The following is a 27,232-nucleotide window of genomic DNA, read 5'->3' as shown; positions in this document are numbered from 1 at the left end:
AATCGGGGGCTCCTGCAGAGAAAGGACTTTTAAAGCCCCATTTAGAACTTGATAGCCAGCCTCAATACCCCATAGCCCTGGAGGAGGAGGAAGGATGGTGCTCAGCCCAGGCCATGCTGTGGGAACCCAGGAAATTCCTCCGGCTGCCCTGGAGGGCTCCAGCCCCTGCCCAGGGGGCTCAGAGACCTTGGCACAGAGCCCAAGACCCCTGGGCCTTTGATTTGGCCCTTGGAATAAACAATTGCCAACCTTATACAAAGAATTACATGCCACAAAAGTTTAAGTAGAACGGTAGTGAATTTATCACAGGTGAAAAAAATAGATTTTTTGGGGGTTTTTAGAATGGGGGTTCAGGGGACAAGATGGAGGGATCTGGGTGTGTCCAGCCTTTCTCCTTCTTCTTCTTCTTAGCCTCCATCTTCTGCTGTGATGTTGGCACTTTTAGATTGGTTTGGAGTAGAAGCTCACTGTCTAACATAGGTGATAGGTATCGGAGAGAAATTGTAAATATTGCACACGTAGTTTTTAGTCTAAAAAGATAACACCACCCCAGGGAGGCAGAGTCCCTCTGACTGTCCTGCTGAGTGGACCTTGGCTGAACAGGAGAAAAAATTTCATAGATAAGAAACAATAAACAACAAAACAACTTGAGACTGAGAAATGAAGAGCTCTGACTCCTTCTTTGACTGCCAGGCAGGGAAAAGAGACTTTATAACACATCTGGGGTCCCTGTGACCAGCAAGAGAACCTGAGACCCTACCTTGAGCCCTCCTGCTCCTGCCAGCACCTCCCGTGCTCCCAGCTCAGGCTGTGTCCTGTCCTGCTGCACAGGGGCAGTGCCTTGATGCTCTGCCAGACACTTGATACCATTTTGTTTTATTGCTCTAGGGAATTATCAATGGCAGAAGCTGGGAACACTCAGAAGGACTTTTTACAGGTTTATACTTAATTTAAAAATCTAATTTAAATCCCTAGTAGCCTTTCCTTTTTATAAAATTAACATTTAATTCCTCCCTTGCTACTTGAATGGATTCATATCTGTGGTCAGCCAGAGAAGATGAAATTGGCAATTACAATTCTGGGGTGTCATACTGCATACGAGTGATTAGAACCATGGATTTTGACATTGATTTATTTTCTTTACTACCACTTTTTGTTGCCTATGTCAATATCACTGTGACCTGGCATTTGAGGTTCACACCCATGGCAAGTGCAGAGACCAGGGGCCACAGAAGGATCAGCTTTGCTCCCAGTTCCAGCACTGGGAAGGTGCAGCCTGCCCACAGTGGGTGTCCTCCCTGTCCTAGAGGACAACACAACCCAGATCAGCAATCCCAGACCACTGAGGCTCTGCAAAGCATGATTTGGGAGCTGGCCCATGCCAGAGGGCATGCTGCCTGGTGTGTCCATCACCTGAGACATTCTTGGAAAGATATCAAAGAACCTTTTCTCCTGCACATCTTTCCCTTTTGTTGCATGCTCCCTTTATCCTGTTACTGCTCTCCTTTTCCCTTCACGTTTTTAGATTTCAAACATGTTTTTTCCTTCCCACCAAGGCAGGCTCAGTCTTGCCTCCCCCTGCAGAGCTGGGTGAGCTCTCCCTGCTCACACCATCCCTCTCACGAGCTCTGCTCTTCTCACCTGAAGAAGGAGAATTAAAATCATCTTAGCAAAACCCTGCACAGTGATGGATGACTGATCATGGCTCTTTCTCCCCAGAGATCCCACAGTCACTGCTTGAGCTGGCAGCTTGCTGGGATTTTCATGATTTAATGTTTACCCATGAGCTCCCTGAAGAGCAGCTTGGGCAGTGCAGGCCCTTTCATCACTTTTCCTGCTGAAGTCCCAGGCTCCATCCAAGTCATCATCTGCAGAGGAGCAGCCTATGCCTGTGCAGACACAGAAAAAGTCATAGCACTGGTATTTACCAATTGATTAGCAAGGACAAGTGCATCCACCTTAAGCAAAAGGACCACCAGAGCCCCAGAGCAATTACATTAAGCAAACTCTCACCTTGAGAACATATTGACATTATTTAAAACCCATGCTCCCAGTGACTTTGTTCCCTTTGCTTGTGTCCCTCTTGATGGCAGCAGTGGTGGATTGCTGCCTTGAGGCTGCCATGCCAGTGATCTTCATATTCCGCTGTCCCCAGGGCTGGGGCTTGCTCTCCATGGACAGGATGGGTGCTTTAACTGCAGCCTCTGCCCCCAGGGCTGCTGGGATCCTGAGGCCTCACCCTCTGGAATGCCAGGCCATGGAGCTCAGGGCTTGGTGATCCTTTGCTCTAGGCAGGTGCTCTCATCACTACTGAGCACTTGCAGCCAGCCCTCAAGGATCATTTCCATGACCAAGGGCCATTAGTCATCTGATCAGCTTGCTCACCACAAGCAAGTTCTGCTGCTGCATTCCCTACATAAAAAGGCAGCTTTAGTTTGGGGGAGGCAGCTTTAAGCCTGCTGGAGGAGCAAAGCCAAGGGGAGTTCATTGAGGGCAGTTTGATGGGAGCTCTGTGTGTTGGCTCTCACGCCAGCAGACACTGAGTGAGAAGCAATTCCAATAGGGAATTAACCCATTTTGCAGTTACTGCTAAACCTCTAGGTTTAATTATTTTTAAGAAAGTATTTTAATCCCCATTCCTAGGGTTTTTTCCCCAGAGGTCTCTTGGCCTTAAAGCAGGTTCATTTGTACAATGGCAGCTTCAGAACCTTGTCTGAGGCAGGTTGGATCCTGAGTTCAGGGGCTCCAGGCCATCAGACACATCCAGGTATTCCAAAATCATCAGCTCAAGGGCTCTTCTACACACAAAAATAGCCCTTAAATTTGCCCCTCCCTCCCGCACTGGTACAGCTAAATTTTATTTTCCTTTATGCCAAGCCTTTATTCCTGCACAGCAGACTGCCAGGGAGGAGGATCAAGAGGAGCTGTCCAGAGGTTTGTGCATTGTAAGGTCACAGCAGGCCTCTCCTGACGTAAGCCACTAATAGCATGGCTAGACACACTAAATGACATAAAAGTCAAGAGTGGACAATTAAATATAATTTCAAAGTGATAGTTATCCTACTTGGGAAGGCCACTGGATTTACAATGTCTAATCCTTTGCAAAATGTCTGTATATTAAATAGAAATAGTTAATTCAACCACATATCCTCTCTGTGACCTCATTAGTCTATTCCCTTGCTAAAAATACTCTTAGTTTGTCCCTGGGAATACAGTGATTCTCATTAGCAAATCATGGTTACTCTTACTCAGAACAACAGCACAGACTGCTATACATGAAAAATACATCAAAGAAACTAAACAATGTCTTTCTGCCTTTTTGAGGGGTAAAACCAGTCAGAACAATCAGTTATTTTCTCGTGAGAATACAAAAGAACCACCAGACCACTGCATGCAGAACCCAGCAATAATCTTGTGCAGGTATAAATTAGCCCCTACCCCTCCCTGTGCTCAGACCATGCATTGTACCCACAGCTCCACTCTTTTATTCCTTTATGGCACATCCTGGAGGTCCTTGGCAGGAGCTGCACTGACCTGTCAGGGCTGTGTCACCTGCACACCTGCCACCTCTGTCAGCTCAGTTCCTGTAGAAGTCACAGCTTTCCAAAAGATGCTGGCCCTGAATTACAGGCAGAGTCTTGTTGAATTTTTCCATGCTGTCACATCACTCCTGCTGTGAGATGCAGCATGAGCCCTGCCTTGTCCTTGCACACAAAGGCTAAATTTGCTAAAAAAATATGTTAAAGTGTTAAAGTGTTAAAGCAAACAACTGGAAATTCTTCAGACTGTACAAAGCATTTCCTGTGAGCATGCTGGTCACAGGGCTGGTCAGGATCTCCCTTTCTCCCTCTGTGTCCATCACCCAACCCAAAAGCAGAGCTCAGTGAGGTAACACCAGAGGCAACCCCAAACTGGTGACTCCAGCCCTGCCACAGCTGGAAGCAGAGCCTGCAGGGATGCTCCCCTGCCTGGAGGCAGCTGTGCCCAGAGGGGGAGGAAGCTCTCAGGTGCCAGCAGCTTTGCCAGAGGGCATTTAAAGACCTGAGTGCTTCTCTGGCCTTCACCATCCTTAAGCAGCAAAACCCTAAGATCCTTCCAAACAGTATTTTCCTAACACTTCTTCAAAAATCACTGTAAGCTTTCATAAAACTCATTTTCCCTGTAATTTTATCAAATTGTTTTGGTGAAAACTGTTCACTCCCTGCTTGGTGATGGCCACAACCAAAATTTGTTCATATGCCTATAGTAATACTGGGAACATGCTCCAGATTTGCTTTCTAAGCCTAAAATTATTTGAAATAACTTTACATCAAGACCTGTAAATCTGATCTGTGACCCACACACAAACATTCCACCTGGTTCCACACCATTCACTGGATCTGGAAGGAAAATGGACCTTAAATGAACATAAACCATAGCATCTGAGTATTTACCACTGCATCTTCAAAACAGTTCCTCTGTTACATCCTTCCTGTTCATCACTTTTTTCAGCTGAGAACACACAATATTTGGTGATAGAAATTCTAAGAAGTCAATAAAATTAGTTCTAACTAGTAACCAAAGTACTTTTATTGAATAAACAAACTGTAAATCTTTCCTCTGTGCCTGAAGGAGATATTCTCTCCTATATTGTCTGTGATCATATTACCAGAGTCCTGCTACTGGGCAAACCTGGTAAATGAAGCCCACAAGTATCAGACATTCTGCAAGGTGTGAGCAGGGCAAACGCTGCTGGTGGTGCTTGGTGGAGTTGTATTGTTTGCAAGAAAAAGTTGCTGCTAAACTGCTGCAGCCCTTTCCAGGGTCTTAATGGTGGAAAAATGGTAAAGCACCTGCTACAGGCCATGAGCAGGAGAAGGGCTGAAACTGCTTTAGATTTGCCACCATGATGCACATCTTTACAACCAAATGTTCATGTGTAAACCATCATCCATTAGCTATGGTAAAACATGCACTAAAAATAATTTTAAGAGGGACATTTGGCTGCTATTTACCCCTTATTTTTTTAGCCATTCATGGTTTGATTTTTTTGTCCCTTTTTTAAAACAATTCATCCCACTCCACCTTGACATCTTGTTTACAATTTGTTTCTAGGCACAGAGAGCTGACAGATGTGATGTGATTAGCAAGACAAGACAGCCTAAATACAGAGCAGACAGCAGAGCAGACAACACACAAGGGGCCTGTGAGCTCCTCTGCAGCTCCATCATCCCCACCAGCCCTGGAAGCTCCATCTGACACTGAGGATGGGCATTAACCCCTGCAAGTCCACACAAGGATTGGTTTCAAAACAGGCTGTACTTAGGAGTAAACACAGTTTCTGTTGAATTGTAGAGAAAAAAGTGTCTTTCTGCAGCTCAGCTCTTTCAGACAGGAACATTTCCAGCTCAGTTCCACTGTCATTAGCAGAGTTATTAAAATTATTTCTGAAGATCAGCTTGTGTGCTGTGGCCTTGTCCTTGGTGCCACCTCAGCAGTACTGTGGGAGCAGGAACAGAGCCCCAGAGCTGCTCTGAGCTGCAGGAGCAGAGCTGCCCATGGGGAACCCTCCCCTTCAGTACTCAGAGCTGGCACACATGGAGTCATCTGTGTGGTTTCCAAAAGGGGTCAGGACTGGCAGTGCAAAGAGAAACTGAGGAACTGTCTAACAAACCCAAATGAGCATTTCTGGTGTTGGCAAATTGGCAAATTCAGATACCTGGGGTCTTTCTTGCCAGGGTCTTTACATTACAATGCTTTGGCTTTTTAAACACCCCCCAGCTCAAGCAACAGGTAACACATCCAGAGAAGAAGCTTCTTTACAGTCATTTGATGGGGGCTTTCCAAAATATTACTGCCCTGTTTTGAAAGGCACATGAGGCCATCCAATACCCACCCCTCAGTACCACACATCTGAGAAGGTGCTGTCCAGGATCTGCAGACAATGGGGTCACAAACCTCAGCACGTGGCTTTACTTTCCACTCTGGTGAAGTGTTTTCACTGCAGGCTCTCAAATCACATGGATAGGGTCCACAGTAAGAGAATAGAAACAAGAAGTTGAAAAAGGGGCATCCCACCTTCAGCAAGAACAGCACAGGGGGGTTCAGGGGCTGATGGTTCCCATCACAGCAGCCATGCACAGCATTTTGCAGAGGCATTAACCAGGAGGGGCAGCCTGCCTAGATACTTGATCCCAGCAGACTAACCTTATTCAGTTACTGGTGGCAATTCAAGAGCTGTTTTCATAAAATAACCAGTGGTCATGAGGTTCTCCTGTGCCTTCTGTGGGTGGCCAACATATTGGCCACTTGACAGCCCAGCCTTTGCTCTTGACATCAAAAATGTCACCTGACCCTCCCCATCCTCCTTCAGGTAGATCACAAGATGTTAGAACTTTTGAGAAAAAAGCAAAAAGTAACACCAATAAACAGCTGGAGAAAACAAGCCTTCCAAACCTTAGCTGATAACCAGCTTCAGAAGAGTGTAATAAATCTTTGTTCCCATTTTATGTGTAAGGGAATACAGGCTTCCCAGGTGGCTTAGAAAAGAACCAGGGAAGAGCAAGGTCTTCCTCCAGCAGATGGATCTAGGAAAATAAGGATGTATCATCCTCTGACCAAGACCCAGCCCCTGGGTGCCCCTCTCTGATCCTGGCCCTGCTCTCTCCTCATCCCCATCCAGAGCCTGGACAAATGGCAGTGCTGGGAAGCTACTGGGAAGTTACTGGAAGTTACTGGGAAGCTGAGGAGCCACCCTGCTGGACAGGAGCTCTCCCTGGAGGCTCACGGCACTCCTCTCTCATTGGTTTTGCCCAGCAGCTGCAGCGTTCAGGGCTTCCTCAGCAGGGCCCTCCCTCCTCTCCAGCACTGAGCCCATGGCATTTGGCAACACAGAGGTTTCACTTGCCTGTTAGCCTTCATACTTGCATCACACACACTGAGATTCCTCTGCTTAATCCTGACCCATTTCCAGTGGCCAAGCAGTGACAATGAGCATAGGGTGCAATGGTTTGATGCTGCAAAGTCAGCTCTGTGTGGGGTGTAGGGAGAGGGCTCAGAGCAGAGGCTTCTGTAAAAAGAAACTCCAGTAATTTTTAGTTTGTTTGCTAATTGACAAGCTGATTTTAGACTGCATGAAAGACTAATTGCTATTCCTTTCAGCCAGTGAACTGTTAATGAAGCTGGAATTTGTCCTAAAGACCATATGGCACATGTCATCTCTATCAAGTTATCTAAATTCCAGAAAGTCCACATTTATAAGTATATAAATATGGAAGAGGAAAATGAAATGTGATTCTGTAAGAAGTGTAGTTTCTGCTGTAACCCTGAGTTCCAAGCTGCAGCTGTTTATTGAATGGCATTGGTCCCTCATGCCACATGATGTTAAGACAAAAAAATTCATCTTAATTTTTAAAAGGCAGCAAAAATGAAGAGTGAGATGAAGAATGTGAGGCATCTTTTAAAATTCCCAATCTGATGTCTGGTCTGATGAAAATGCTGGTTTACAATGGGAATGGGTTCTCTTTGGGGAGGAAGTAAGGACAGGGAGAGCAAACAAGGTCACAGCTTTTTTCCTATCAGCATCCCTAAGTACAGGACACATGCCTGGTGACATGCAGAGGTCTCAGTCATGTCCCCAACCACTTAAACCTCTGCACGGCCCAGCCTGTGGAATCAGACACAAAATGTCTGAGAAATATTTAGGGCTTTGGCAGAAAACTGGGGATGGGGTGGGGAGAAATCCCCACTCTCTCCAAAATCAGTGGCTGACGAGTGCTAGAACTGGAGGAGATCACTCAGACAGGCTCTTAGTGACCTCCATGTGCAACGATTGCAGCTCAGATTTGTCCTATGCTTTGGAGAGCCAAGATTCAAAGTATTCTGATGAACAATCAAAGATAAAAGAGAAAATCCTTTCTCCATGCATGGATGAAGGTATTTTTCTGGCTCTGCTGTCCACAGTGGAGCCCTGCTGGTCCCTGCTCAGGGGCCACAGCAGCCCCTGCCTTCCCAAAGCCACTCTCCATCCATCCCTTCATCCTCCCAGAGCCATGGGATGCAGCCCAGCTGGGGCAGGGGTGGCCACAGGTGTCCCCTGGCTCTGGCAGCTCAGCCACAGCAGGGACTGGAGCCACCCCTGACAGGAGCAGGGCTGGGATCTGAGGCTGCAGTGCCTCTGGGCAGGGGAGTACCCATTGCTACTCCATGGGGTAAGACACAAGGCACAGAGCAGGGAATAATGCAGAGATGTTTGGTTTTTCCTTTCCCAGCACTGTGTCACTGCAGGCCAAATGGAAACCTCCTGGGTTATTACACAAGATAAATTTGACAGGATTGTAAATCATAAAATTGTCCGAAATAGCAGAGCTGCTGACAGCAGACACTCTCATTCAGTTGCACCTGATGTTTCCTTTTCTTTGTTTCTTCTTGCCATTCCCTCCTTAAAACTCCATAAAGTAAAAAGGAGAAGCAGAAACTCCAAAAAGACCTGAATGATGAACCAAAACCTGACATTTCATGTTTCCTGGGTTTAACTAAATGCAGTAATGCTGAAATTACAAGATACATACAATCTCTTTTAAAAAGGCTTAGGAAATAAAACCAGAAAAGTGTATCCTCTAATATTCTATGTAATTTTAAAACATTATTCAGAATTGACTAGATAGAAAACATTGTGACTAATGGGAACTAGGGCATCACTTATGTGATATGAGCACTTGAGACATCCCATATACACACAAAGTCAAATATTAATAGTGTGGTATATCAACAGAAGCAATCTCTCTGTTTTGGGGACAGATGTAGGGATTTATTTTATTGTCTTCATTTACAGCAACAATCCTTTCATTGCTAATATCCTCAACTCCTGACAAAACATGCCTAAGGGACAGCAGCTCTCTCTCCCCTCTCTGGAAACTTGGGCTCTGCTTTAACTGCAATTAGGAAACTGCTTTGATTTTCCTTCCAAGTTCACTGCTCCTGACCCTGGCAGAGGCTCTTTAGTCACAAGGCTGTTCCCCTGAAGATGGAAGAACATCACTCCCAAAGAGTCCTTCTGGGTAGGAAGGGAACCTGGCAGGCAGGGCCCAAGGAAACCTCAGCACCCAGTGCCTCCCCCAGGGGTGAGCAGGGAACACACACTCTATAAACACTGCACTGTAAGCACCCAATGCAGTTACTTATCTGAAAGAGACAAATATTCAAAACTAAAGTTAACATGCACAGGCCAAAACAATCTGCATTTAAATGTATTAAACAGGGCAGGAGGTTCTTCAAAGCAATTTTTTTTTCCAGAAGTGATTAAGAAAGAGATGACCCCTCTTTATCCCAAAGCAGCACCCATCAGCAGGAATTTTATGGATCTGTGATGGTATTTATTGACAGCTGTCAAACATTTGGGTAAAAATATGGAAAGATACACTGGCAGGCACTGAGTAAAAAACATGGGGAGGGAACTCAGGTGATCAGTGGTGTGTTTATTTTGGTGCATAAAACATGTAAGGAAAATTATTTCCACATTTCTAAGAAAAGGTTACAAGCAATGAAAAACAAATGGAAAAGAAACCAAGCAATTTTTTTTTACAGTAACGTGTAACAAGGGAGGTAAAGGCAAAGTTGTTAATTCAACAGAAGCCAAGTATTTTGGAACAATCCTGGTTATGAGGAACACAGGTTAAAACAGACTAATTCTTCCTTTATTAATGAATACTGTTCTGTGAAACAATGTTTAAAATCTATAATGTTCCTACTGTTCTCTTTCCTGCTGTGTTGTGCAGACAGAGGAGAATAAACAAACTTGCTCTCTCCTGAGAGCTGGAAAGTGTGACCCAACCCTGACCTGCCCTCCCACCACCTCCACCTGGGCACAGAAGAAAGAGCAGAACCAAAGGCCAATAAAAGGTTTGGTTACCCAAGGAGTTCCTGCCCCTCCCAGAGCCCTCAGCAGCTCATGTGCAAACTCTGCTTGCAGAGGGGACAAGGACACTCTGGTGCTCTTTAGACGCCCAGGTTACTGAAATTTTCAGCCTTAGATTTGCTTCGTGCACACAGATTTTGGCTGGGTTTGAGAACTTCTTGCAAAGCAATGAGGGGCTGGTGGGGAATTAAATGTCAAAGCCATTGCCCTCAATCCACAGCTCCACATGGTCTTTAGTTCCACAGGTACTTTGGATGTAAGAACCCAAGCTCAGATTGATTTTGGAACTCAATCAACAGGCAGCAGGGAGGACAGGAGGTGCCCTTACACGAGGAAACAGATGCCAGACAGCACAGAATGCTGTGGTCCGAGGGAGAATACAGCAACAGGGCAGCCAAGAGGGTGAGCAGGTACAAATAACTGAGCTTTGACTCACTTAAGCCAACTATAAGTTATTTAAAAAAAATAAAATATATATCACTCCCTATTCAGTCTGTGAGAGCTGAAAGTCCAAACTAACTTCTAAGCCATGACCAAAAATATCTAAAACATTATGCATTTTTGTTCCAGTCCTAAACATGTTTTCATCTGAGATCTTTTCACATTGCAAAATGATTTCTCCTAAACACTTAGGAAACAGAGCTCCAAATGGAAAGGGTTTAATAACCATGTGGACAGCCTGAGAGCATGCAGCTCTGAAAGAGCCACCTGAACCTTTTGCTCCCACCGCAGACTCACAGAGGCATTACTCATTTCATGAATAAAAAGTTAAAAACTCAAAGAGCAGCAATAAATACTCCCAAAGATGGGGGGAAAACCAGCACTCGAGCCAAAGTAACACACAGAGTAGGAGAGCATCCCCTCAGGAATGTCAGCCACTTGTGGCCCCTGCTGTAGCACCACTCCCAGGTCCCCTGGGCTGCATCTCTACACAATTACCAGGTCATTAAAGAGCAAACACATCCCACCACGTCTTCACCAGAGTGGGTAAGCAGCAGCTCCAACAGAGCTGGACACCAAATTTGGAGCCTTTTGACCGAGAAAAGAACTTCACTTAATGACCTGTGAAAGACTGGCAACAAGAACCAGGTGTGACCTGGTGACAGGATTTCCTAGCTGCCTCTCAAACTGCAATCACCTTCTCACAGCTGAACGGGTCCTGCAATACTCATGGGACAAAAAACTTTATCAATTAAGCAAAGTATAACTCTGCCCTTTAAGACCATTTTTCTGACCACATTTGCACACAAAGAATCATTATTCACATTTAAAATATAAAAGAAAGAATACCTGCTAAGCTACATATGGTGTGCAAGGAAAGAACACTTTCACAGAGCATGGAAAGCATAAAGTGCCACATGAGAGCTTGACTCTCCCTCCAGATCTCTGGGTCACCACTCCACACCACCCTCCACACACCACAAAAGGTGCAAGCCAGGAGGAAAGGGGACACACATTACTCCTGCAACATGCACATACCTTTCACTAGCTTAAAACTGCTTTTCTATTTCCAAGATGCACAAGCTGAATTACAAATACATTTATTCACAGTGGGCTATTTTCTCTCTTGATGTAAGTGCCACTAAAAAGCCTCTGCCTTATCTGTTCTGATCATGAGCAGAGGAAGTTACAGAGATGTCAGCTACCAAGGTCATCAAGTCAAACCAAAGATTAAAAAAAGTGACCAGCAGAGTCAGACACCAGTGTAAAGGTGAGGCAATCACCAGCTGGAGGGCAAATGAAGAAGGAACAATAATTCTGGTAGGCAGAATGAACTTTGCAAAGAAAAGTGCTATGATCCTTTCTGATCAGATCATCCTCAATTCTTTGGTTAGAAACTTCTCCAGATATTTGTACTGCACTTGTTGCTGTGGTATCAAATTATTTTTTCATGTCCAACCAGTCCATCAGATTAACACTGCAAGCCTTTAGGTAGAACTTTATTTATCTGCATGCAAACTGCTCTAATCCATGACTGCCTCTATTCCACTAAAGGACCAGACTACTGGTTTGAGCTTCTGACTGACACTAAAATGCTCCTCCTTAAAGATCCCTTAGAAACAGAATTGCAATTTAAAAATAGCATTGTTTATAAGAAAACAGCTCACTTTTGTCCTGAGAACAGGGGAAGTGATTCTTCCACCCAAGGGGCCTGTAGAGCCACAGCCAGGCTGTTCTGCTGCACCAGTGCTCATCCCTTCAGTTCAACTCCTTTATCCCAAGAAGCCACAAGACTGGCTGGAGCCTTGCAGGAATTGCTTTCCCTGGACCAGGTTTTTGGACTTTACAACTTTCTAAGGGGAGGGGAATCACAGAAAAATGGGTATCTGCAGATGATGAACTCTCTGATGTAAACAAGGCAAAGAAATTTTATGTAACCTGAATTTTCCCAGGTCTTCTGCCCCATTGTTCTTGTCCTGTCTCAAAACACAGAACAAGGGAAATGTCATCTCATGTCTGGAGTCAGAATGCTGGGTTCTGCAGGGATATCAGATGGGCCTTTGGGCAAACTCTATATGAAGTGAGGCCTTTTGGCATTTTTTGCTAATTGGGCACCATAAAGCAAAGTCTGAATGAATTTTGCAGTGTGTGTCTGCATCCCTGGGAGAGGGCAGACAGCTCCTGTGGCTCTCCCAGCTGGCACACCATGCAACCCTAATTTCATTCAAATCAAATAGCTATAATTGCTTTTCATCCAGATGCTTTTCTGATTCAGGTACTACAACTGCAACATGAGAGAAGCCAAGACTGATGAAGAGGCAGCCTGACTGGAAATGGAAATTTGGTGTATCCTAATTTGTATGTGTGTTCCTACAGCTGTGGGTTCAGAGATGGAAAGGGGTTCTTATGCTATGGTTAAGAAAGACTCAATGAGCATCAAGTCATTTTATACTACATTACAGAAGAAACCAGTTTGCAGTTTTGGGCAAGTCTTTGATGTTTGCTTTTCAATCCTTGTGAGTAAATATTAACTAATGTAATTATAAACACTTTAATCCAGAGGGAGATTAAAAAAAAAAACCCAAACAAAACAAAAAACCCCAAAGATTAATTTGATTGAAGCACTACATTTAATCCACTGATGACAAAACATTCAAAAATAATTCTTCCATTTTACGTATAACAAATAATGAGTCAAAAAATCCAAAACAAAACCAAAAAATAAAACAAAAACAAAACAAAAAACCCACAAACAAAAAAATCTCAACATTGTGGCCATATACCAGCTCCTGGCTAGACGAGGCTCAGACACAAAACTGACATCCTGGCTTTAAACCACCTCAGAATGATCAGAACTCATGTTAAGCTTCTTCCAAACAGAGAATACCAGTGAAGATACCCACTTTCAAACACTGTGTCCCTCATCCCCAGCATACAAAGAGCAGGACATATGTACATTATCCTAAAGGAATTGCAACTCCTTCAAGTACTTTTCAGTTTAATTAATAAAAGAGACACTGAATATGGATTTCAGGGGATTTAAACTCAAGCAAGATCTAAAATCTGGTCTTTGAGCTGGAAAAAAAAATTAGTAGCATGGGACACTTAAATGATTGAAAAATCCTTAAACAACAGAGCAACATTTTTTTACCCAGTGCTTTGCACAGCATAAGAAGAGTATTCTAAGGGTGATGAATCAATTTATCTTCACTGGCCAGTTTCCAGGAGTATCCACTGGTGCCACTATTCCACCTGCAATAATCTTGCACAGCCACATGGAATTGAGACTTCAATTTTTTTTAAAGAGGAAGAATTGATTTTGATTTTCACCAAAACAATTATGAAACCTAAAGCTTACATGTATATTTTTGTAGTGACCATTACTAGTAAACTGCACAAAGAATAAATATCAGTATGTCCAAATCTGACAACACAGTAATCCTGCTGCTTGACTGCATCAAGCAGGGACAAAACACAAATAGCAAAATCCCAATAAAAGTCGATTAAGCTTTACTTGGTTATTATTAATAGGTAACACAATAAGCTGGTTTAAACATTTTCCCCCAGAGGATGCCCCTGTGACTGTGTTCATTAGCAAAATGAATTGTAACATGATGGGAAGTTCAGAACAACCACAGTGGCATAATCAGAGCTGCAGTTTTTCAGCAGGGCACTGTATTTTGGAGCAGGTAAAGATTCCTGTGAATTTGCAGGGCTGCACACATAAGCAGTTCTCCAAGGAAAAAACATTAAGACTACTTTTTCATCAGTCCCTAACAATAAAATGAACACATCAGACCAAAATAGCTTCTTAAAAGTAGGTCAAAAATACCCATTCATGATCACTTGTGCATTGGTTTCCTGCAGGTTCACCTACCCACATGGATATACGTCACACGTATCCTGGAGACAGTGAGGCAGAGGAAAAAACCAAATACATTAATGAGGTAGCTTAGACTGGGTAACTGCAGTTAAAAGTTTTATTGAACAAAAGAAGGTAAAATGTGGTAGTCCAGGTTCACTGAGCAAAAGCAGCTCTCTCACTGAAGCTGCACTTTGTGCTAAATAACCTTATTAACTGAGACTATACAGAGGACACATTATGCAAGTTATCTCAACAACAAAGGAGAAAAGGTAGATTAAATTTGATCGGATGGAACCATTTGGTCAAATTCAGTGGCTTAAGTTACTGATTCTAGCCCTTAACTACCCATATTCAGTACAGCCATAGCACAGAATACACAACTGCACTGAATTCCCATTTGTTAATAGTATGTGCTCCCATGCAAGAGGAAGCCAATTCCTGAACAAAAAGAACAAATTAAAAAACACAAATATGTTTAGAATGTTTTCTTTGAAGCATCATTCAACTGACTCAGGAAAAACACTTGATGTATGTTATAAAAAACTCCCGACCCCTACAAGGTCCGCTCCTGTACAGTGCTAATATTTTAAAATTATTTTGTTTCTTCCCTCTGCCTAAGAAACTTCATATGCTCTGAAAGCACCCACAAAGTCAGGTGGGTAAACAGATATGTCAAAAATACTCTGTGTAAAGAGGGAGGTAGCTCAGGCCCCTTGGCAACCTTCAGAGAGTTCACATTGATGTGGTCTACCTACCCTTGTGATCTGCAGTCAAAAATGAAAGGAAAAAGGATTTCAACATGAAATTCAGTGACATGTTCAATACAAATTTGACTCACTGGGCTCCCAAATGTAAGCTACAAAGTACCTCACACCCAACATACAACATTAATAACGTACCTAGTTCATACATTTTATAGACAATACCCTCTCATTTGTTAAACATTTGGCTCGGGCGAGTACATCTTTTTTTGTCAACCACTTGAGAGACATTCTAGGCCAAACAAACAGCAGAAATAATGTCAGAGTCCTTTTTTTTTTTCCAGTAATTGTATGAAATGCTGTAGGCTAAGCCTAACAGAAACTACTGAAGAAAAATGAGAGACCCCATGATGCAGTGCAGAGGTGTTACTACAATGGTGAGCCAAGGGATGGGTCTAAGGTGCTGACAGAGGAGACTCCCTGGACGGTGACCCTGTGTTGTCCTCCGGAGGGAAAACTGTGAGAGTGCAGGCTCGAATGCCACCAAGGGATTCTGGAAGGTCAAATACTTTATGCCACTCATCTTTTTCTGGATCATACTTCTGAACTATTTCCACCATGCACCGGTTATTCCAAGAATATCCTCCAACAACATAGATCTTATTTTCAAAGACAGCAACCCCGACATCACTTTGCCCACGTAACATGGCGGCAATTGGAGTCCACTGGTCTAGAGTTGGTGAGTAATATTCACAGCTTAGAACATCATCATAATCACTTGTTCCTCTAAAGTGATTGCCACCAATAACATACAGCTTGTCTCCTACAGTACACATGCAATGCAGACCTCTGACTGTCGTCATGGGAGCTTTCTGAGTCCATTTGTCTGTGTCAGGGTCAAAGCACATGAGTTCCTTTTGGAAAGTATCGTGGGTGATTCCCCCTAAAGAAACAAGACACATGTTAGAGGAGTGCTCACCCTAATAAGCATTAAATAACAAAAAATACATTTTACTGAAAGAATTCCATCTTCCTTAAAACTTCTTCACTCTAGTACTATCACAAAAGTACTCAATTTCAAATGACACTTGCTCCTTTAAATGGGAATATGGACAGAAGCCATGTCTCACACTGCACCTCATTACACAATTTATACTGGCAGATTAAAAGAACAAAAAACTGTTACCTATGCTTCTACTTTGCAAATTTATTTCTTTGCCTGTGTTCATTCAGTTTGCTGGTTATGTTTCTCACCAACAAGAATCCATTTCCCTTTCAAATTTTGATACTATGCCACTGTGTTTTAAGTATCACATAGTAGAATTTTCATCAAAAATCTTTTTTCATCAACTTCAAGTGAATAGAGAGAGGACACACATTTCAAACAGTTTTCAGTTAATAGTTACCTAGGGTTCCCTCTACATTTACCTTCTCCATAGCTCCCTGCAAAAGCATTTGGAGAGGCTCCAGGACAAAAGGAAAAGAAAAATCTGTGGGATCTACATGAAAAAACCACAGCAGACAGCATATGTATGTGCCACCTGCAGTAAAACAAGCAAAATGGGCAAAACACAACTGACAGCAGCACAGCAATTAGGAGCTCAATGGACTTGCTCACATCAAAATAAGCACCTGTACCTCACAGTAAATTCTAAAGCAAATTCCTCCTTGCCTACTGGCACAAGAGCCCCTAAATGAAGCAGCTCCAGCACATCCCCCACCAGTTCTTGTCAGCTAAGCAACCTTGTCCCACCTCCTGCTCTGAGAGGACATCCTTTAAAATTTCAGTAGGAGAATACGGGGCTGTGATCCCTGCAATGATCACTGACAGACAGATTGAATCTTCGTAAAAAATTAAGCTAATAGCAGATTTTCAGACAATGCATTTGGAAAAAAAATGTAATGAAAGTACAACCTCAGTGACACACAGGACAAGCATATTTCAAATAAAAAAACAGTGAAAAGTACAGATATCACTTATATTTTATGATTAACACAAGAACTTAGCCCTTTCCAGTACCTCAATGAAGACAAATGTTGTTTAAAGTTATAAAATTTCCAATGCTTTCCAAAGTTTACTGGGAGGGTGTGTTTAATTGCTATATTATATAATATGTTATAATTATTTAATACTGTTATACACAATTATAATTATATATTAAAACAATATTATGTTTAATTATATTGCTATATATAATATATAAATTATATATTACAATTTATATATGCAGCTACAGAAAACTTTATTCTGATCGGTAAAGTGAGCAACTGCTTTGGAATTCAGAGCTATTCATTTACTAAACATAATATTATCTACAATAATTTTGTCAGAGCCTGCAGTGTATGTGCTGTTTCACTGGCTTCATAGGAAACTGCATCACAACTGATACCATGGCAATCCTGCTGCAACTACAGACTAATCTGTACTGTCTGCTGCTGAAACAGAAAAAGTTAGAGAAGGAATTGTTTCACAGAGATGATGTCACAGGCGTGATTTATTTACCTGAAATGTACATTAACCCCCCATAGACCGTTCCAGCGTGACCATAGTGGGGCTCGTTCATTTTTGCCACGTAGCTCCACTCGTTCATTCTGGGGTTGTAACACTCCACAGTGGCTGTTGGAGACAAAGGACAGCACAGAAGTGGTGAAAGCAGCAGGGCAGTTTGGTGCTCAGCTCAGTGCAGTGGCAGAAACATCCACAGAGGAAGTGCCAACAAGTAACACTTCAGCTGAGGGAGTCTCAAGGGAATTATTGAAATTATTATCACAGAAACAGACAGCAGATGGGGTTGGAAAGGGCCTCTGGAAATCATCTACTCCACCTCATCCAACTCCTCTGCTAAAGAAGGGTCACCAAGAACAGGCTGCATAGGATTGTGTCCAGGTGGGTTGTACCACCAGCACACTTGCTCAGAGAACACTCTGTGTTCTAATCTTCTACTCTGTCTGCTAATTTTCTATTGTATTGCACTGTTTTATTAAGGATTTGCACAGCAACATACAGCACAGCATATGCAAGTCACTACAGCAATTTACAAAAGCCAAGCTTAAAAGAAAAAAGATGAAACATCCCTGAATCTGGCAAGGAGATAAGCAGTGCCTGTGTTGATGCATAACTCCATTTGTGCAGTTTTCTCTGAGTTGGAATGTTAGAATGATCAAGGGTTTTATCAATCAGAAATCACAGAGGGCAGTACCCAGCAGTACCCAGGAGTGCAGAATGGATTCCTGAGGAGGAAACCTCTCTCCAGTGTAAGATGGGAGAGATGCAGGCTGCAGGAAAAGGGCTGCAATAATCACAGGGAACACAAATAGAAGGCAGATTCAAAAATGGAGCAAGTTCTAGGTCTGGCAGCTTGAACATTACAGTATGATCAGAGGGGCACAAGGTCCTCAAAACCCCCATAATATAGTGACTTTATGATGCACAGAGAAATTGTCAATAATTAAGTTATCTTAAAGACAAATTAGATCTCATTTTAAATGATTAAAGACTGCTTAATCTTTGTTGGATATTTATGAACTATACATAGAAAAATTGAATCTGTCTTTAAAAGTGGCATTTTACTTGCTCTAGAACAAGGTTTTTATTGAATCAAGAGTAGAAAATCAGAGTCAGCTCTATGGAATCAGTGATGGTGACTTAACAGTGCAGGATTACACATCAATCAAGAGAGAAAATACCCTTAGAATGTGAGAAACTTGTCATTATAAAGGCAGAATCCAGTTAGTTTTAGTTTAAGCCTAATTACAGAATTATAGAGCCAGTAGAGAACATCAGACAGTAACACATAGTGAATATAAAGCACCTCACCCTAACTCCAAAGCTGTTTTAAAAAGATCCTCTGGATCATTTTAGAAGAGTATAGCTATGGTCTCAGACTACAAAAAAAATCCCTAGGCATGAAAAAATTAGTATAGAGCACATTAGAGTGACCTTCTGAATTCTCTTTTAGTTGCTGCATAACCTCTTTATTGTTGCAAAACGGGATGATAATACATAAATCCATGCAATTAGTGTCTCAAGTACATGCACTGAAAATAGAAGCTTCCAGTTGTCAGAAGCTTCCAATGTCAGAAATACTGTTTGACAGCCAGTTCAGTATCATCTAAGGCTAGAAGTGAAAAATAAAAAATCTGTTTTGCACATAAGAATTGTTAAATTGTTACAGCACACGGGATTTGCATCAGCTTTTCCCCACCCAGGAGCTGAACTTTAAATTTATGAAATGCAGAAAAGTGCCAGTCCAGAACATTAAGTTCATTATACAAGGCAAAACACACTAAATATCTGGTCTTTTTCTAAACAAATGATATATATTGATTTGCATGTATAAAATGATTAATTTAATATTCTTGAAACTGCTTCAAAATAGTAATGAAATCTTGAAATGCATCTGGTTCTGTGCAAGTGGCTTGAACAAGGACTCCCAGTTCTGCCAGCTCAGGGATGTGTAAGATGGACAAAAAAATAACAAACCAATACAAAGGAGCTGAAGTCAGGTGTGCCTGCAGTACTGGTGATGTACCAAATTTTTCATTTAAAAAATCTGCCCAATATATGGGCAAGTTCCCAAGTTTAATCTAAGAGATCTCCCTTGGTTGTTTGGGCTTTCTTAATAAAGACAGAAATCTCCTTTTTTAAAAAAATTGTATTATTTTCCATTTGATACACTGTAGGCCTTCTGTATCCCATCATGGACTTAGCCACAAATCCAAGGAATGCTGGAGACACTCTCTTGCCCAAAGAAAGGTATAGGCACAAAGAACTGATTCCACAAATGACACAAAATTAAATCTGTGAGTTGTGTTTCTCTGCAGTGCCACCTTGACATCACCAGCAGTTTTTGCCCAATCCCCAAATAAACCCATGCTTGCTCTTGTAAACACATTCATCCATTCCAAAATGCTTCTTTTATAAGGAAAGCTCCTTTCCCCTCTGCTCTGTTTAGCAATCAGAAGCAAAGATGTGCAGAAATTTCAAAACCAGAAGGAAACAGATTTGATGTGCAAGTAATTACAGCTGTCCCAGTCCCACCCCCAGGGCAGCCCCTTCCAACCCGTGCTGGCTGCTCCTCTGTGCTGAAACATCACTGCTGCTTCCACACAAACTGCATCCCTTCCCAAAGTGCTCCCACTCTGCACCAAGGTGAGGAACTCGTGTTTCTGACACACTCCAAGGACAGGGAGAGCAGAGGACGTGCAAAGGAAGAGCAGAGGAGCAGCACACAGATGAATGTGACATTCAGTGCTGGACAGTTTTATCTCACTCTGCACTACAAACTGCATTGAAGAGAGAAGCCAAAATATCCCTTTAGCTAGAGAAGACAAAACATGTAGAATTGGTACCCATTCCACCATCACTATCAGCATGTTGTAAAGACATTATTTATTTGAGAAAGGATGGTGCTGAGTCCAAGACCCATCACTTTGTGATGTGGCTTCAAAACTGTCTCTAACATTCCTAGTACAGTCTGACACGATTTCAGACAAACTATTCCAACCCAAATCTCACATCCACTGTGCTCTAAAACAAAGCTAATCACTTTACAGCTGAAAACCCTACTCTGCTGTTAGATTGATCTGTATAATGGTTTCCCTGTTACCTTGCAAGGTCATTCAACTTCTATCTTTTAGCAAGATATTCCTCTGCACTGAAAAGAAAAAAATATTCAAAATTCCAGCTATTAAAGGTGCCCATAAATTAAGAGAGACAAATTCTTCTTTAGAAAATCTCCAGACAGAGGAGAGTTCACAAAACACTCTAAAACTGCTACTTTATTGCATCTAAGTGAGAGTGATGGATTCATTCTTCCAACACCATGAATGATTCAGACCAGGCTCTATTTATGTTTAACAGTAGAATTTCTGATGTGTTCATTACCATAATCCAGGCAAGACAGGCCTCATTTTAAGAGAATTAAGCAATCTCAAAAAGACAAAGTTTTGGCAGTCCCAAGGGTTGTTCAGCCTGCACTCATTTTATAGTGCCATCTGTGATGCTATTTGAGGAGGATGCAGATATTTAACACTTCTCTGTCAGTAGCTTCTAAAGTGTCTTGAGGTCTGTTACAGCAGCACTTGGCAACTCTGTGATGTCCCAAAACCCAGGCTCTTAATTTTGTTATACTGTTTCTATAATACAACTTATTCATGTAAAACTCTAAGCTGACTTAGTTAAATAGTCCTGACTAATTTTGTCCTAACATAGCAAGGAGCCACTCCAAAATAAGCCTCTGCACAAGAGATCCTCTAGTTCACACTCTGGCCTGATATTCTGATATCACAATACTACTCTGATATTCACAATACTACTCTGACAGTGAAAAGCCTCACTGGATACTGGTGCATATCAATCAACAACATTTAAAATATATTAGCTGTATCTTTACATACATACATATATATGTACACACAAACACTCTCACAGGGGAAGATTTTACATAAACAAGGAGGGTTCAACATCATAGAGGGCATCTGGAAAATAAATATCTTCCAACTTGATGGGCAGAGGGTCAAAAGAACTGGCCTGGCAGTTTTCTCCTTCTGTCTTTATTGCAGCATGATGAATGAATCTGTGGTTTAGTCACAACCCAACGTCCCCTAAAGTGCTGAGGAAAAGCCCATATATAAAAACCCCAAACTCTACTCCCAACTATCAACAGCAGAGCCTGAAGTATCTGGACAATACTAATGAACAAGTTTTCTAGTGCATTAGACACACACAGCTTCTGCCATCATCAAGCACAACTGAGCTCTTACAATGAGCTACAAAAATCTTCTTGTCAGAAGAGAAAACAGTCTCCAGTGTCCAGCTGGAATCTGCTGATGTGCTGTGCTTCACAGGTATCTTTGGGAGCCACACCTGCTTTTCTCTTTGTCTCTTTCCCCAAAAAGTCTTTTTCTGCCCACCTGCCCTCTCCAGGCTGGGCTGCTCCATGCCCAAGGGCAGCTCTCCTGCCTCCTGGGAATGAATACCTCTGGCAGGTGCCTGCCTTGACATTTAAAGGGAACTAACCAGAATTATCTACAATCCTTCCAGGAGGGATGCTTAATTCTGCACAGCCCTAAGCTGTCACAGGGTTGAAAAAAATCTAAATTATAATGTCATAATTCAGGACATTTAAAGGATACATTTACCACATTCCAGCACATGTACCACATACATGGAGATTCACTCATCCTGTCCAGTGAACCAAACTTTTCCAGTGGCATGCACTGGTAGAAAAGCAGCTCATTATTACACTAAAGCAAGTATTACAAATGTAGAATGTGGCATTTACAAAATTCTCAGAAGAAGAAACATCTGAAAACTGTTTTCAGAATGTTTGATAGAAAGCCTCAAAAAGTATAATTTTTATTCCCATGAATGTCAAGGGAAAAAAATTTGTTTTAGTAACTTTAATCCTTTGGCCCTTTTCCATAAGAGCCCATTTTCCAGAAAGCTCAATTCAGGTTTTGGGAATTTTTCCTCTCTAACAACAGACTGAAATTAGTTTGAACCCAAGGGCAACTTCTTTAATATCTGTCCAACACAGATTTGACCTTCTCTCTTTGAAAAGCCTTAGAGCTTTTCTCTTCTGAACAGAATGGGAAGGTTAAACTGGATTGCATCTTCCAGTTGTCAAGGTTTATGAAAGAAATATGAAAATGAAAAGTGACTCACCTCACAATTAACAAGGAAAGAACCTGAAGCCCCAAATCAAAGCATCAGACAGCTACAATATTTAGCATTTAGAGTGCTCTTCTCACAGAATGATCCAGTGGCATTTTTCAGGTCCGTGTGGAAATTGCTACAGTATTTTAATGATATCTTTACAAAAGAATTTTAGATAGGTGATAAATTTTGTATTTTAATTAAAGAAAGCAGAAGAGTTGAGGTCAGCAGAATAATACTGATCTAATTTAAGGTAACACTGCACTCAAAGCCACCCTCACACACAGGTTGCACTGGCTTAGTGACAATATTATTTCATATTGATTTTGTCAGACTTGCAACTTTTTCACTGACATTTTTATAACCCTCCTCTGTTCAGATTGTACAGTGCACAAGGTCAGCAATCGGATTATCTGCTATTAATTCATACTGTTAAAAAATAGCTCACTGAAGCTATATATCAGGTTTTCTGATACTCAGAGGTCAATACATATTATTTTGTACATCTAGTATTTCAGAGGATATTGAGATTGTTTAGGATGTATTTTCAGGTAAGTAGTGATAATAGTAAAAAATTCTGAAATCCTCAGGATCTGCATCAGAAATGGCTGTCTAGGGAAAACAACTTATTGCTAAGCAGTTTCCCATCTTTTTGGAACAGGAGGCATTTTTAAATGTCCCATTTCATCAAACATTGGAATAGAATTAAAACTTCTAGCAAAGCCAGGCCATTTTTTTCCTGATGGAAGCAGTGTACTATATGTTTCCTATGAAAACTTGCAACATGACAATGAATTAAACCTGTCTATGTGAATAACCAAGATGTAGTAATTCTAAGAAGTCACAGATCCTGCAGTAGAAATCAAGTTTTGCATTGTTTCAATTAAATATGTTTCTCACTGCACTTACAGTTATCTGTGCATTTCTGAAAAGCAGATCTTGGTAGCAAGAGGTAGAAGCCACAAAGGGACATGGGACAGTTGAGTATTGGGCTGAAAGCAGCAAACTAAATAATGAGGTGTTACATCTGGTTTAGATATAATATTATGCTAAACTTCCAAGCATAATCTCTGTGACATTTCAATTTTAAAGCACAGACAAGTTTACAGTTGAGTCTCCTATCCCAGACTTGACCAAATATTAACCACTATGGCTTTGCACAATGCAGTGGATTAATAGGGGTCACGGTCTGCATATTTTTGTTAAATTTAAACTTAACATGTATTTAATATTTGTTTCTATCTTGTTCTCTGGAAACTGATATGGGGTTTTTTCTTCTGTTTTTGTTTGTTTCTTTTTTGGTGTTTTTGTTTTGTTTGTTTGGGTTGGGTTGTTTGGGTTTTTTTTGTCAAGCTAAATTAAATATCCTTTGCAAGGGGAGAAAAGAAGAGGCACCAGAGGTACCAGGACCAAGTAATTCAGTCATTTGTACAAAGAAGATCATAGGTGAAACATAACATTTTTAATAATTAAAAAGTCCAGAACATCAGAATATCTGAATGTCACTAATCTGTGAGTGAAACAAATCACAGTCAGAAGACTAAAATAAAAAAAAAACCAAAAAGCTAAAAACAAACAAACAAAACAAAACAAAAAAAAAAACCAAAGAAAAAGAAAAAATAATCAAAAAAACCCTTGGCATTTCCAATACTATTCCAGAAAAGTTTTGTCTTTTAAAATGTAATGTTGATTCAAGAGTGAGTTTCAGCTAGAGTCATGTATCCCTTAGGAATGGATTTTGTTTCTCAGCTGAAGTAATGATTAATTTTTCTTTTTAAAACTGCGTTTATATTCCCCCACACTTACACAGGCTGACATAGATGCTTGCTTCATGTTTCCTGATAAAGGATAATATACATCAAACTGGATAATATGCATCAATACACATGACATACGTATCTGGAATTGTTTTGTGGGATTCCTTCTAAAATTAACTTCTAAGAGTATCCAGAAAAAATTCTGTATTTGCGGTATTCCCAGAAAGCAGCAGCACTCCAATGACCTCAGCTTGTTTCTCTCCACCCTCTCCCTGGGCAGAGGGCATTTCCAGGCCCAGCACAAGGCAAGGCTCCAGGAGGACTCACCTAGCTCGCCCGCCGCGTTCCGACCTCCGACTGCATACAAATGTCCTTTGAGGGCACTTAGGTGGAAGAAGGTCCGTTTCTCGTTTAAAGATGCCACTTGCATCCACTTGTTGTAGCGCGGATCAAACCTGAAGACCGTGTCCACCGCCGTCTTGCCCTTGGTGTCGTAGTTGCTCTGGCCGCCCACCACGTAGAGGAAGTTGCCGATGACGGCGATGCCGTGCTGGTAGCGCGGCGCGTCCATGGGCGCCAGGGACTTCCACTCGTGGGCCTTCTCGTCGTACATGCGCAGCTCCTTGCTGACCACCAGCTGCTGCCTGAGCACCCCCCCCAGCGTCACCAGGTGCGTGCTGTCCGAGCGGATCGCCGTCCGCTCCGACTGCATCACCGGCTGCATGTACGGCATCATCTGGTAGTTGCTGGCCTCCAGCAGCAAGTTGACGCAGGTGTTGTCAGTCCTCATGAAGTCCACCGTCTGAACGTAGTTGATAAGATCCTGGGGTGTCATCAGGGGAAACCTGATGTTCTTCATGAGCTTGGCGGCGTACTCCATGCGGGGCTCCTCGTAGCGCAGCCAGCGACACGCCGCCTTGAAGAGCTCCAGCTCAGTGCAGTGCTTAAGGCTATTACTTGAAAGCACGAAGGCAAGACGTTCAAAGGGGAGTTTCACAAATTCACCAGTACTTAATAATGCAGGGAAGTTCTTCAGGATGAAATTATTAACATATTTATCCACTTCTGTGAGATTGTATGTGTTGGCAATTCGCCCAACCTCAACACAGTTTTCCAATGAAACCTATTAAGTAAACAGAAAAAGGAATCAAAACGCTTTCTTAATTTGGTGTCTAAACGATAATGTAAAATTTAATGAATACTGTAGAATCAGCAATATTTCAGCATTTTGCAGTGCTCAAGGTGATTTACACATGAGCAAATATTCAATGCAGTGTATCTATTCATGACTGCAAAGGGAGACCCCATTTATTCCTTATTTTGAAGAAAGAACTGAGACAAGTAACAAGCAGATGGCATGTATTATGTCAAATACCTTATACAATGATGAGGCATAGCAGCTATATAGCACTTCATCTTTGAAAAGTTCTGAAAACATCTTTGTAAGAAAGACATGTGGAAAATAAAGTTAGGGGACAGGTGATCACCCAAGGTTACAGAGAGCAAAACAAAAGTCTCACCAGTAGATTTTTTCTGACTATACTAAAACTGTATTGGCATAATAAAACCAAAGTGAATGGCACAGCTAACCCCTGCATGCCACATATTTCAGACAACTAATATTTACAGTGTTCAATCTCATGAATACATTCCTTCAAAACAAACAAAAATGGATCTTTAATAAATCAAGGCAGTGTTCTGACAGACTCTGTTCAAAATTAAATACACCTCCAAAATAAGACAAAGGTAGTGATTTTAGTTTATACACAATTTTTAAAAAAGAATGAACCTAGGAGGATTTCCCCTAAAAATACCCAGCTCATTAAATGCTTTAGCAGTATGGATCACACCCTAATTTAACTCGGCACTTGAGTGACTTGGTAATCATATGTGTTACACTGTAGCTGCATCTATCTTTTTATATCTTTGGCTCCTGAATTTCTAAGGTCACTTGGGATCCAAGGCACAGGAAGGAAGAAACATGCCAGGAATGGGGCAGACTTCTGGGTGGGTTTTCAGTGAACCCAGCCAGTTCCTTTCAGGAAGCTCTCTGGTACATGTGCCCAGCAAGTCAATCAAATGCTTCTTGCTGAGAATTGCAGCTTTTTTGCATTCAAACCTTATTCCAGACCAAGCTTCATTTACACATGTTCTCGTCTCTGTGCATGTCAGTCCTACTCAGCGTCAACCATTTCCACAACTTTGTGATTCTCATTACATTCCTAATGCCAGAAGAATTTAAGCTCACAAATCTCACAGTTATTTTAAAAAAGATTATAAAGATTGAGGACTGGACCTGACTGGAGCCTAAGAATTCAAAAACCTTCAAATGACTTCTGGTCATGACAGAGATTAGAAGATTTTAATACTGTATAACTCAATCTGATCATTGTCCTTTAATACCAGACAATTCAAATGTCTAAGAGTACAGGAATAGGAGATTTTCTTAATTCACTAGAAACTGATCTAACTTGCCCTAGAGTTAAGATCTACAGTCATCCAAAGTCTTCATTCACGCATCTTGAAACATCTACTAATCCTCTAATCAGGTCCTATCTATAAAATGAATGTGCAGCAGACTGTCAGTAGTTCTAGTATGAAAATATTTGTGCTTTATATACATGGAAATAATTTTTGTATTACATGACAGACCACATAGATTGTATCAAAATATAATCACACCAACTAGCAACAGCCTATAAAATATTCTCTGACTGGTTTTGAGGATCAACATTGATTGCCCAGAGAAGCTGTGGCTGCTCCATTGCTAAGTGTCCAAGGCAAGGCTGGATGGGGTTCTGAGCAACCTGGTCTGGTGGAATTTCTCCCAAAATTTCTTCCAAGTTGTATTACAAAATAAAGGAATGAAAAAATCACCCCTTAACAAACAGCTGACTTGCAGTATGCCACAAA

At 41.7% G+C, this 27,232-nt stretch overlaps 1 protein-coding gene across 3 annotated transcripts in view; it reads right to left on the bottom strand.

Moving 5' to 3' along the window:
* Nucleotides 1–9,435: 9,435 nt before the first annotated feature.
* The window catches only part of KLHL13 (kelch like family member 13), an 80,854-nt gene continuing 63,057 nt past the window's right edge, over nucleotides 9,436–27,232 (bottom strand). For all 3 annotated transcript variants that reach the window (XM_066559256.1, XM_066559255.1, XM_066559254.1), the window contains 3 exons: nucleotides 24,647–25,442; nucleotides 17,406–17,519; nucleotides 9,436–15,845 (listed from right to left, as the gene is read on the bottom strand). In XM_066559256.1, the coding sequence (XP_066415353.1) occupies nucleotides 15,358–15,845; nucleotides 17,406–17,519; nucleotides 24,647–25,442 (1,398 nt within the window). In that variant the 3' untranslated portion in view covers nucleotides 9,436–15,357. The remainder of the gene's footprint in view (nucleotides 15,846–17,405; nucleotides 17,520–24,646; nucleotides 25,443–27,232) is intronic.

This window comes from Molothrus aeneus, chromosome 14 (genome assembly GCF_037042795.1).
Source record: "Molothrus aeneus isolate 106 chromosome 14, BPBGC_Maene_1.0, whole genome shotgun sequence".
In the NCBI taxonomy this organism is placed as follows: Eukaryota; Metazoa; Chordata; class Aves; order Passeriformes; family Icteridae; genus Molothrus; species Molothrus aeneus.
The sequence above is the reverse complement of the archived record's forward strand: the minus strand, read 5'-3'. Positions and strand labels throughout refer to the sequence as shown.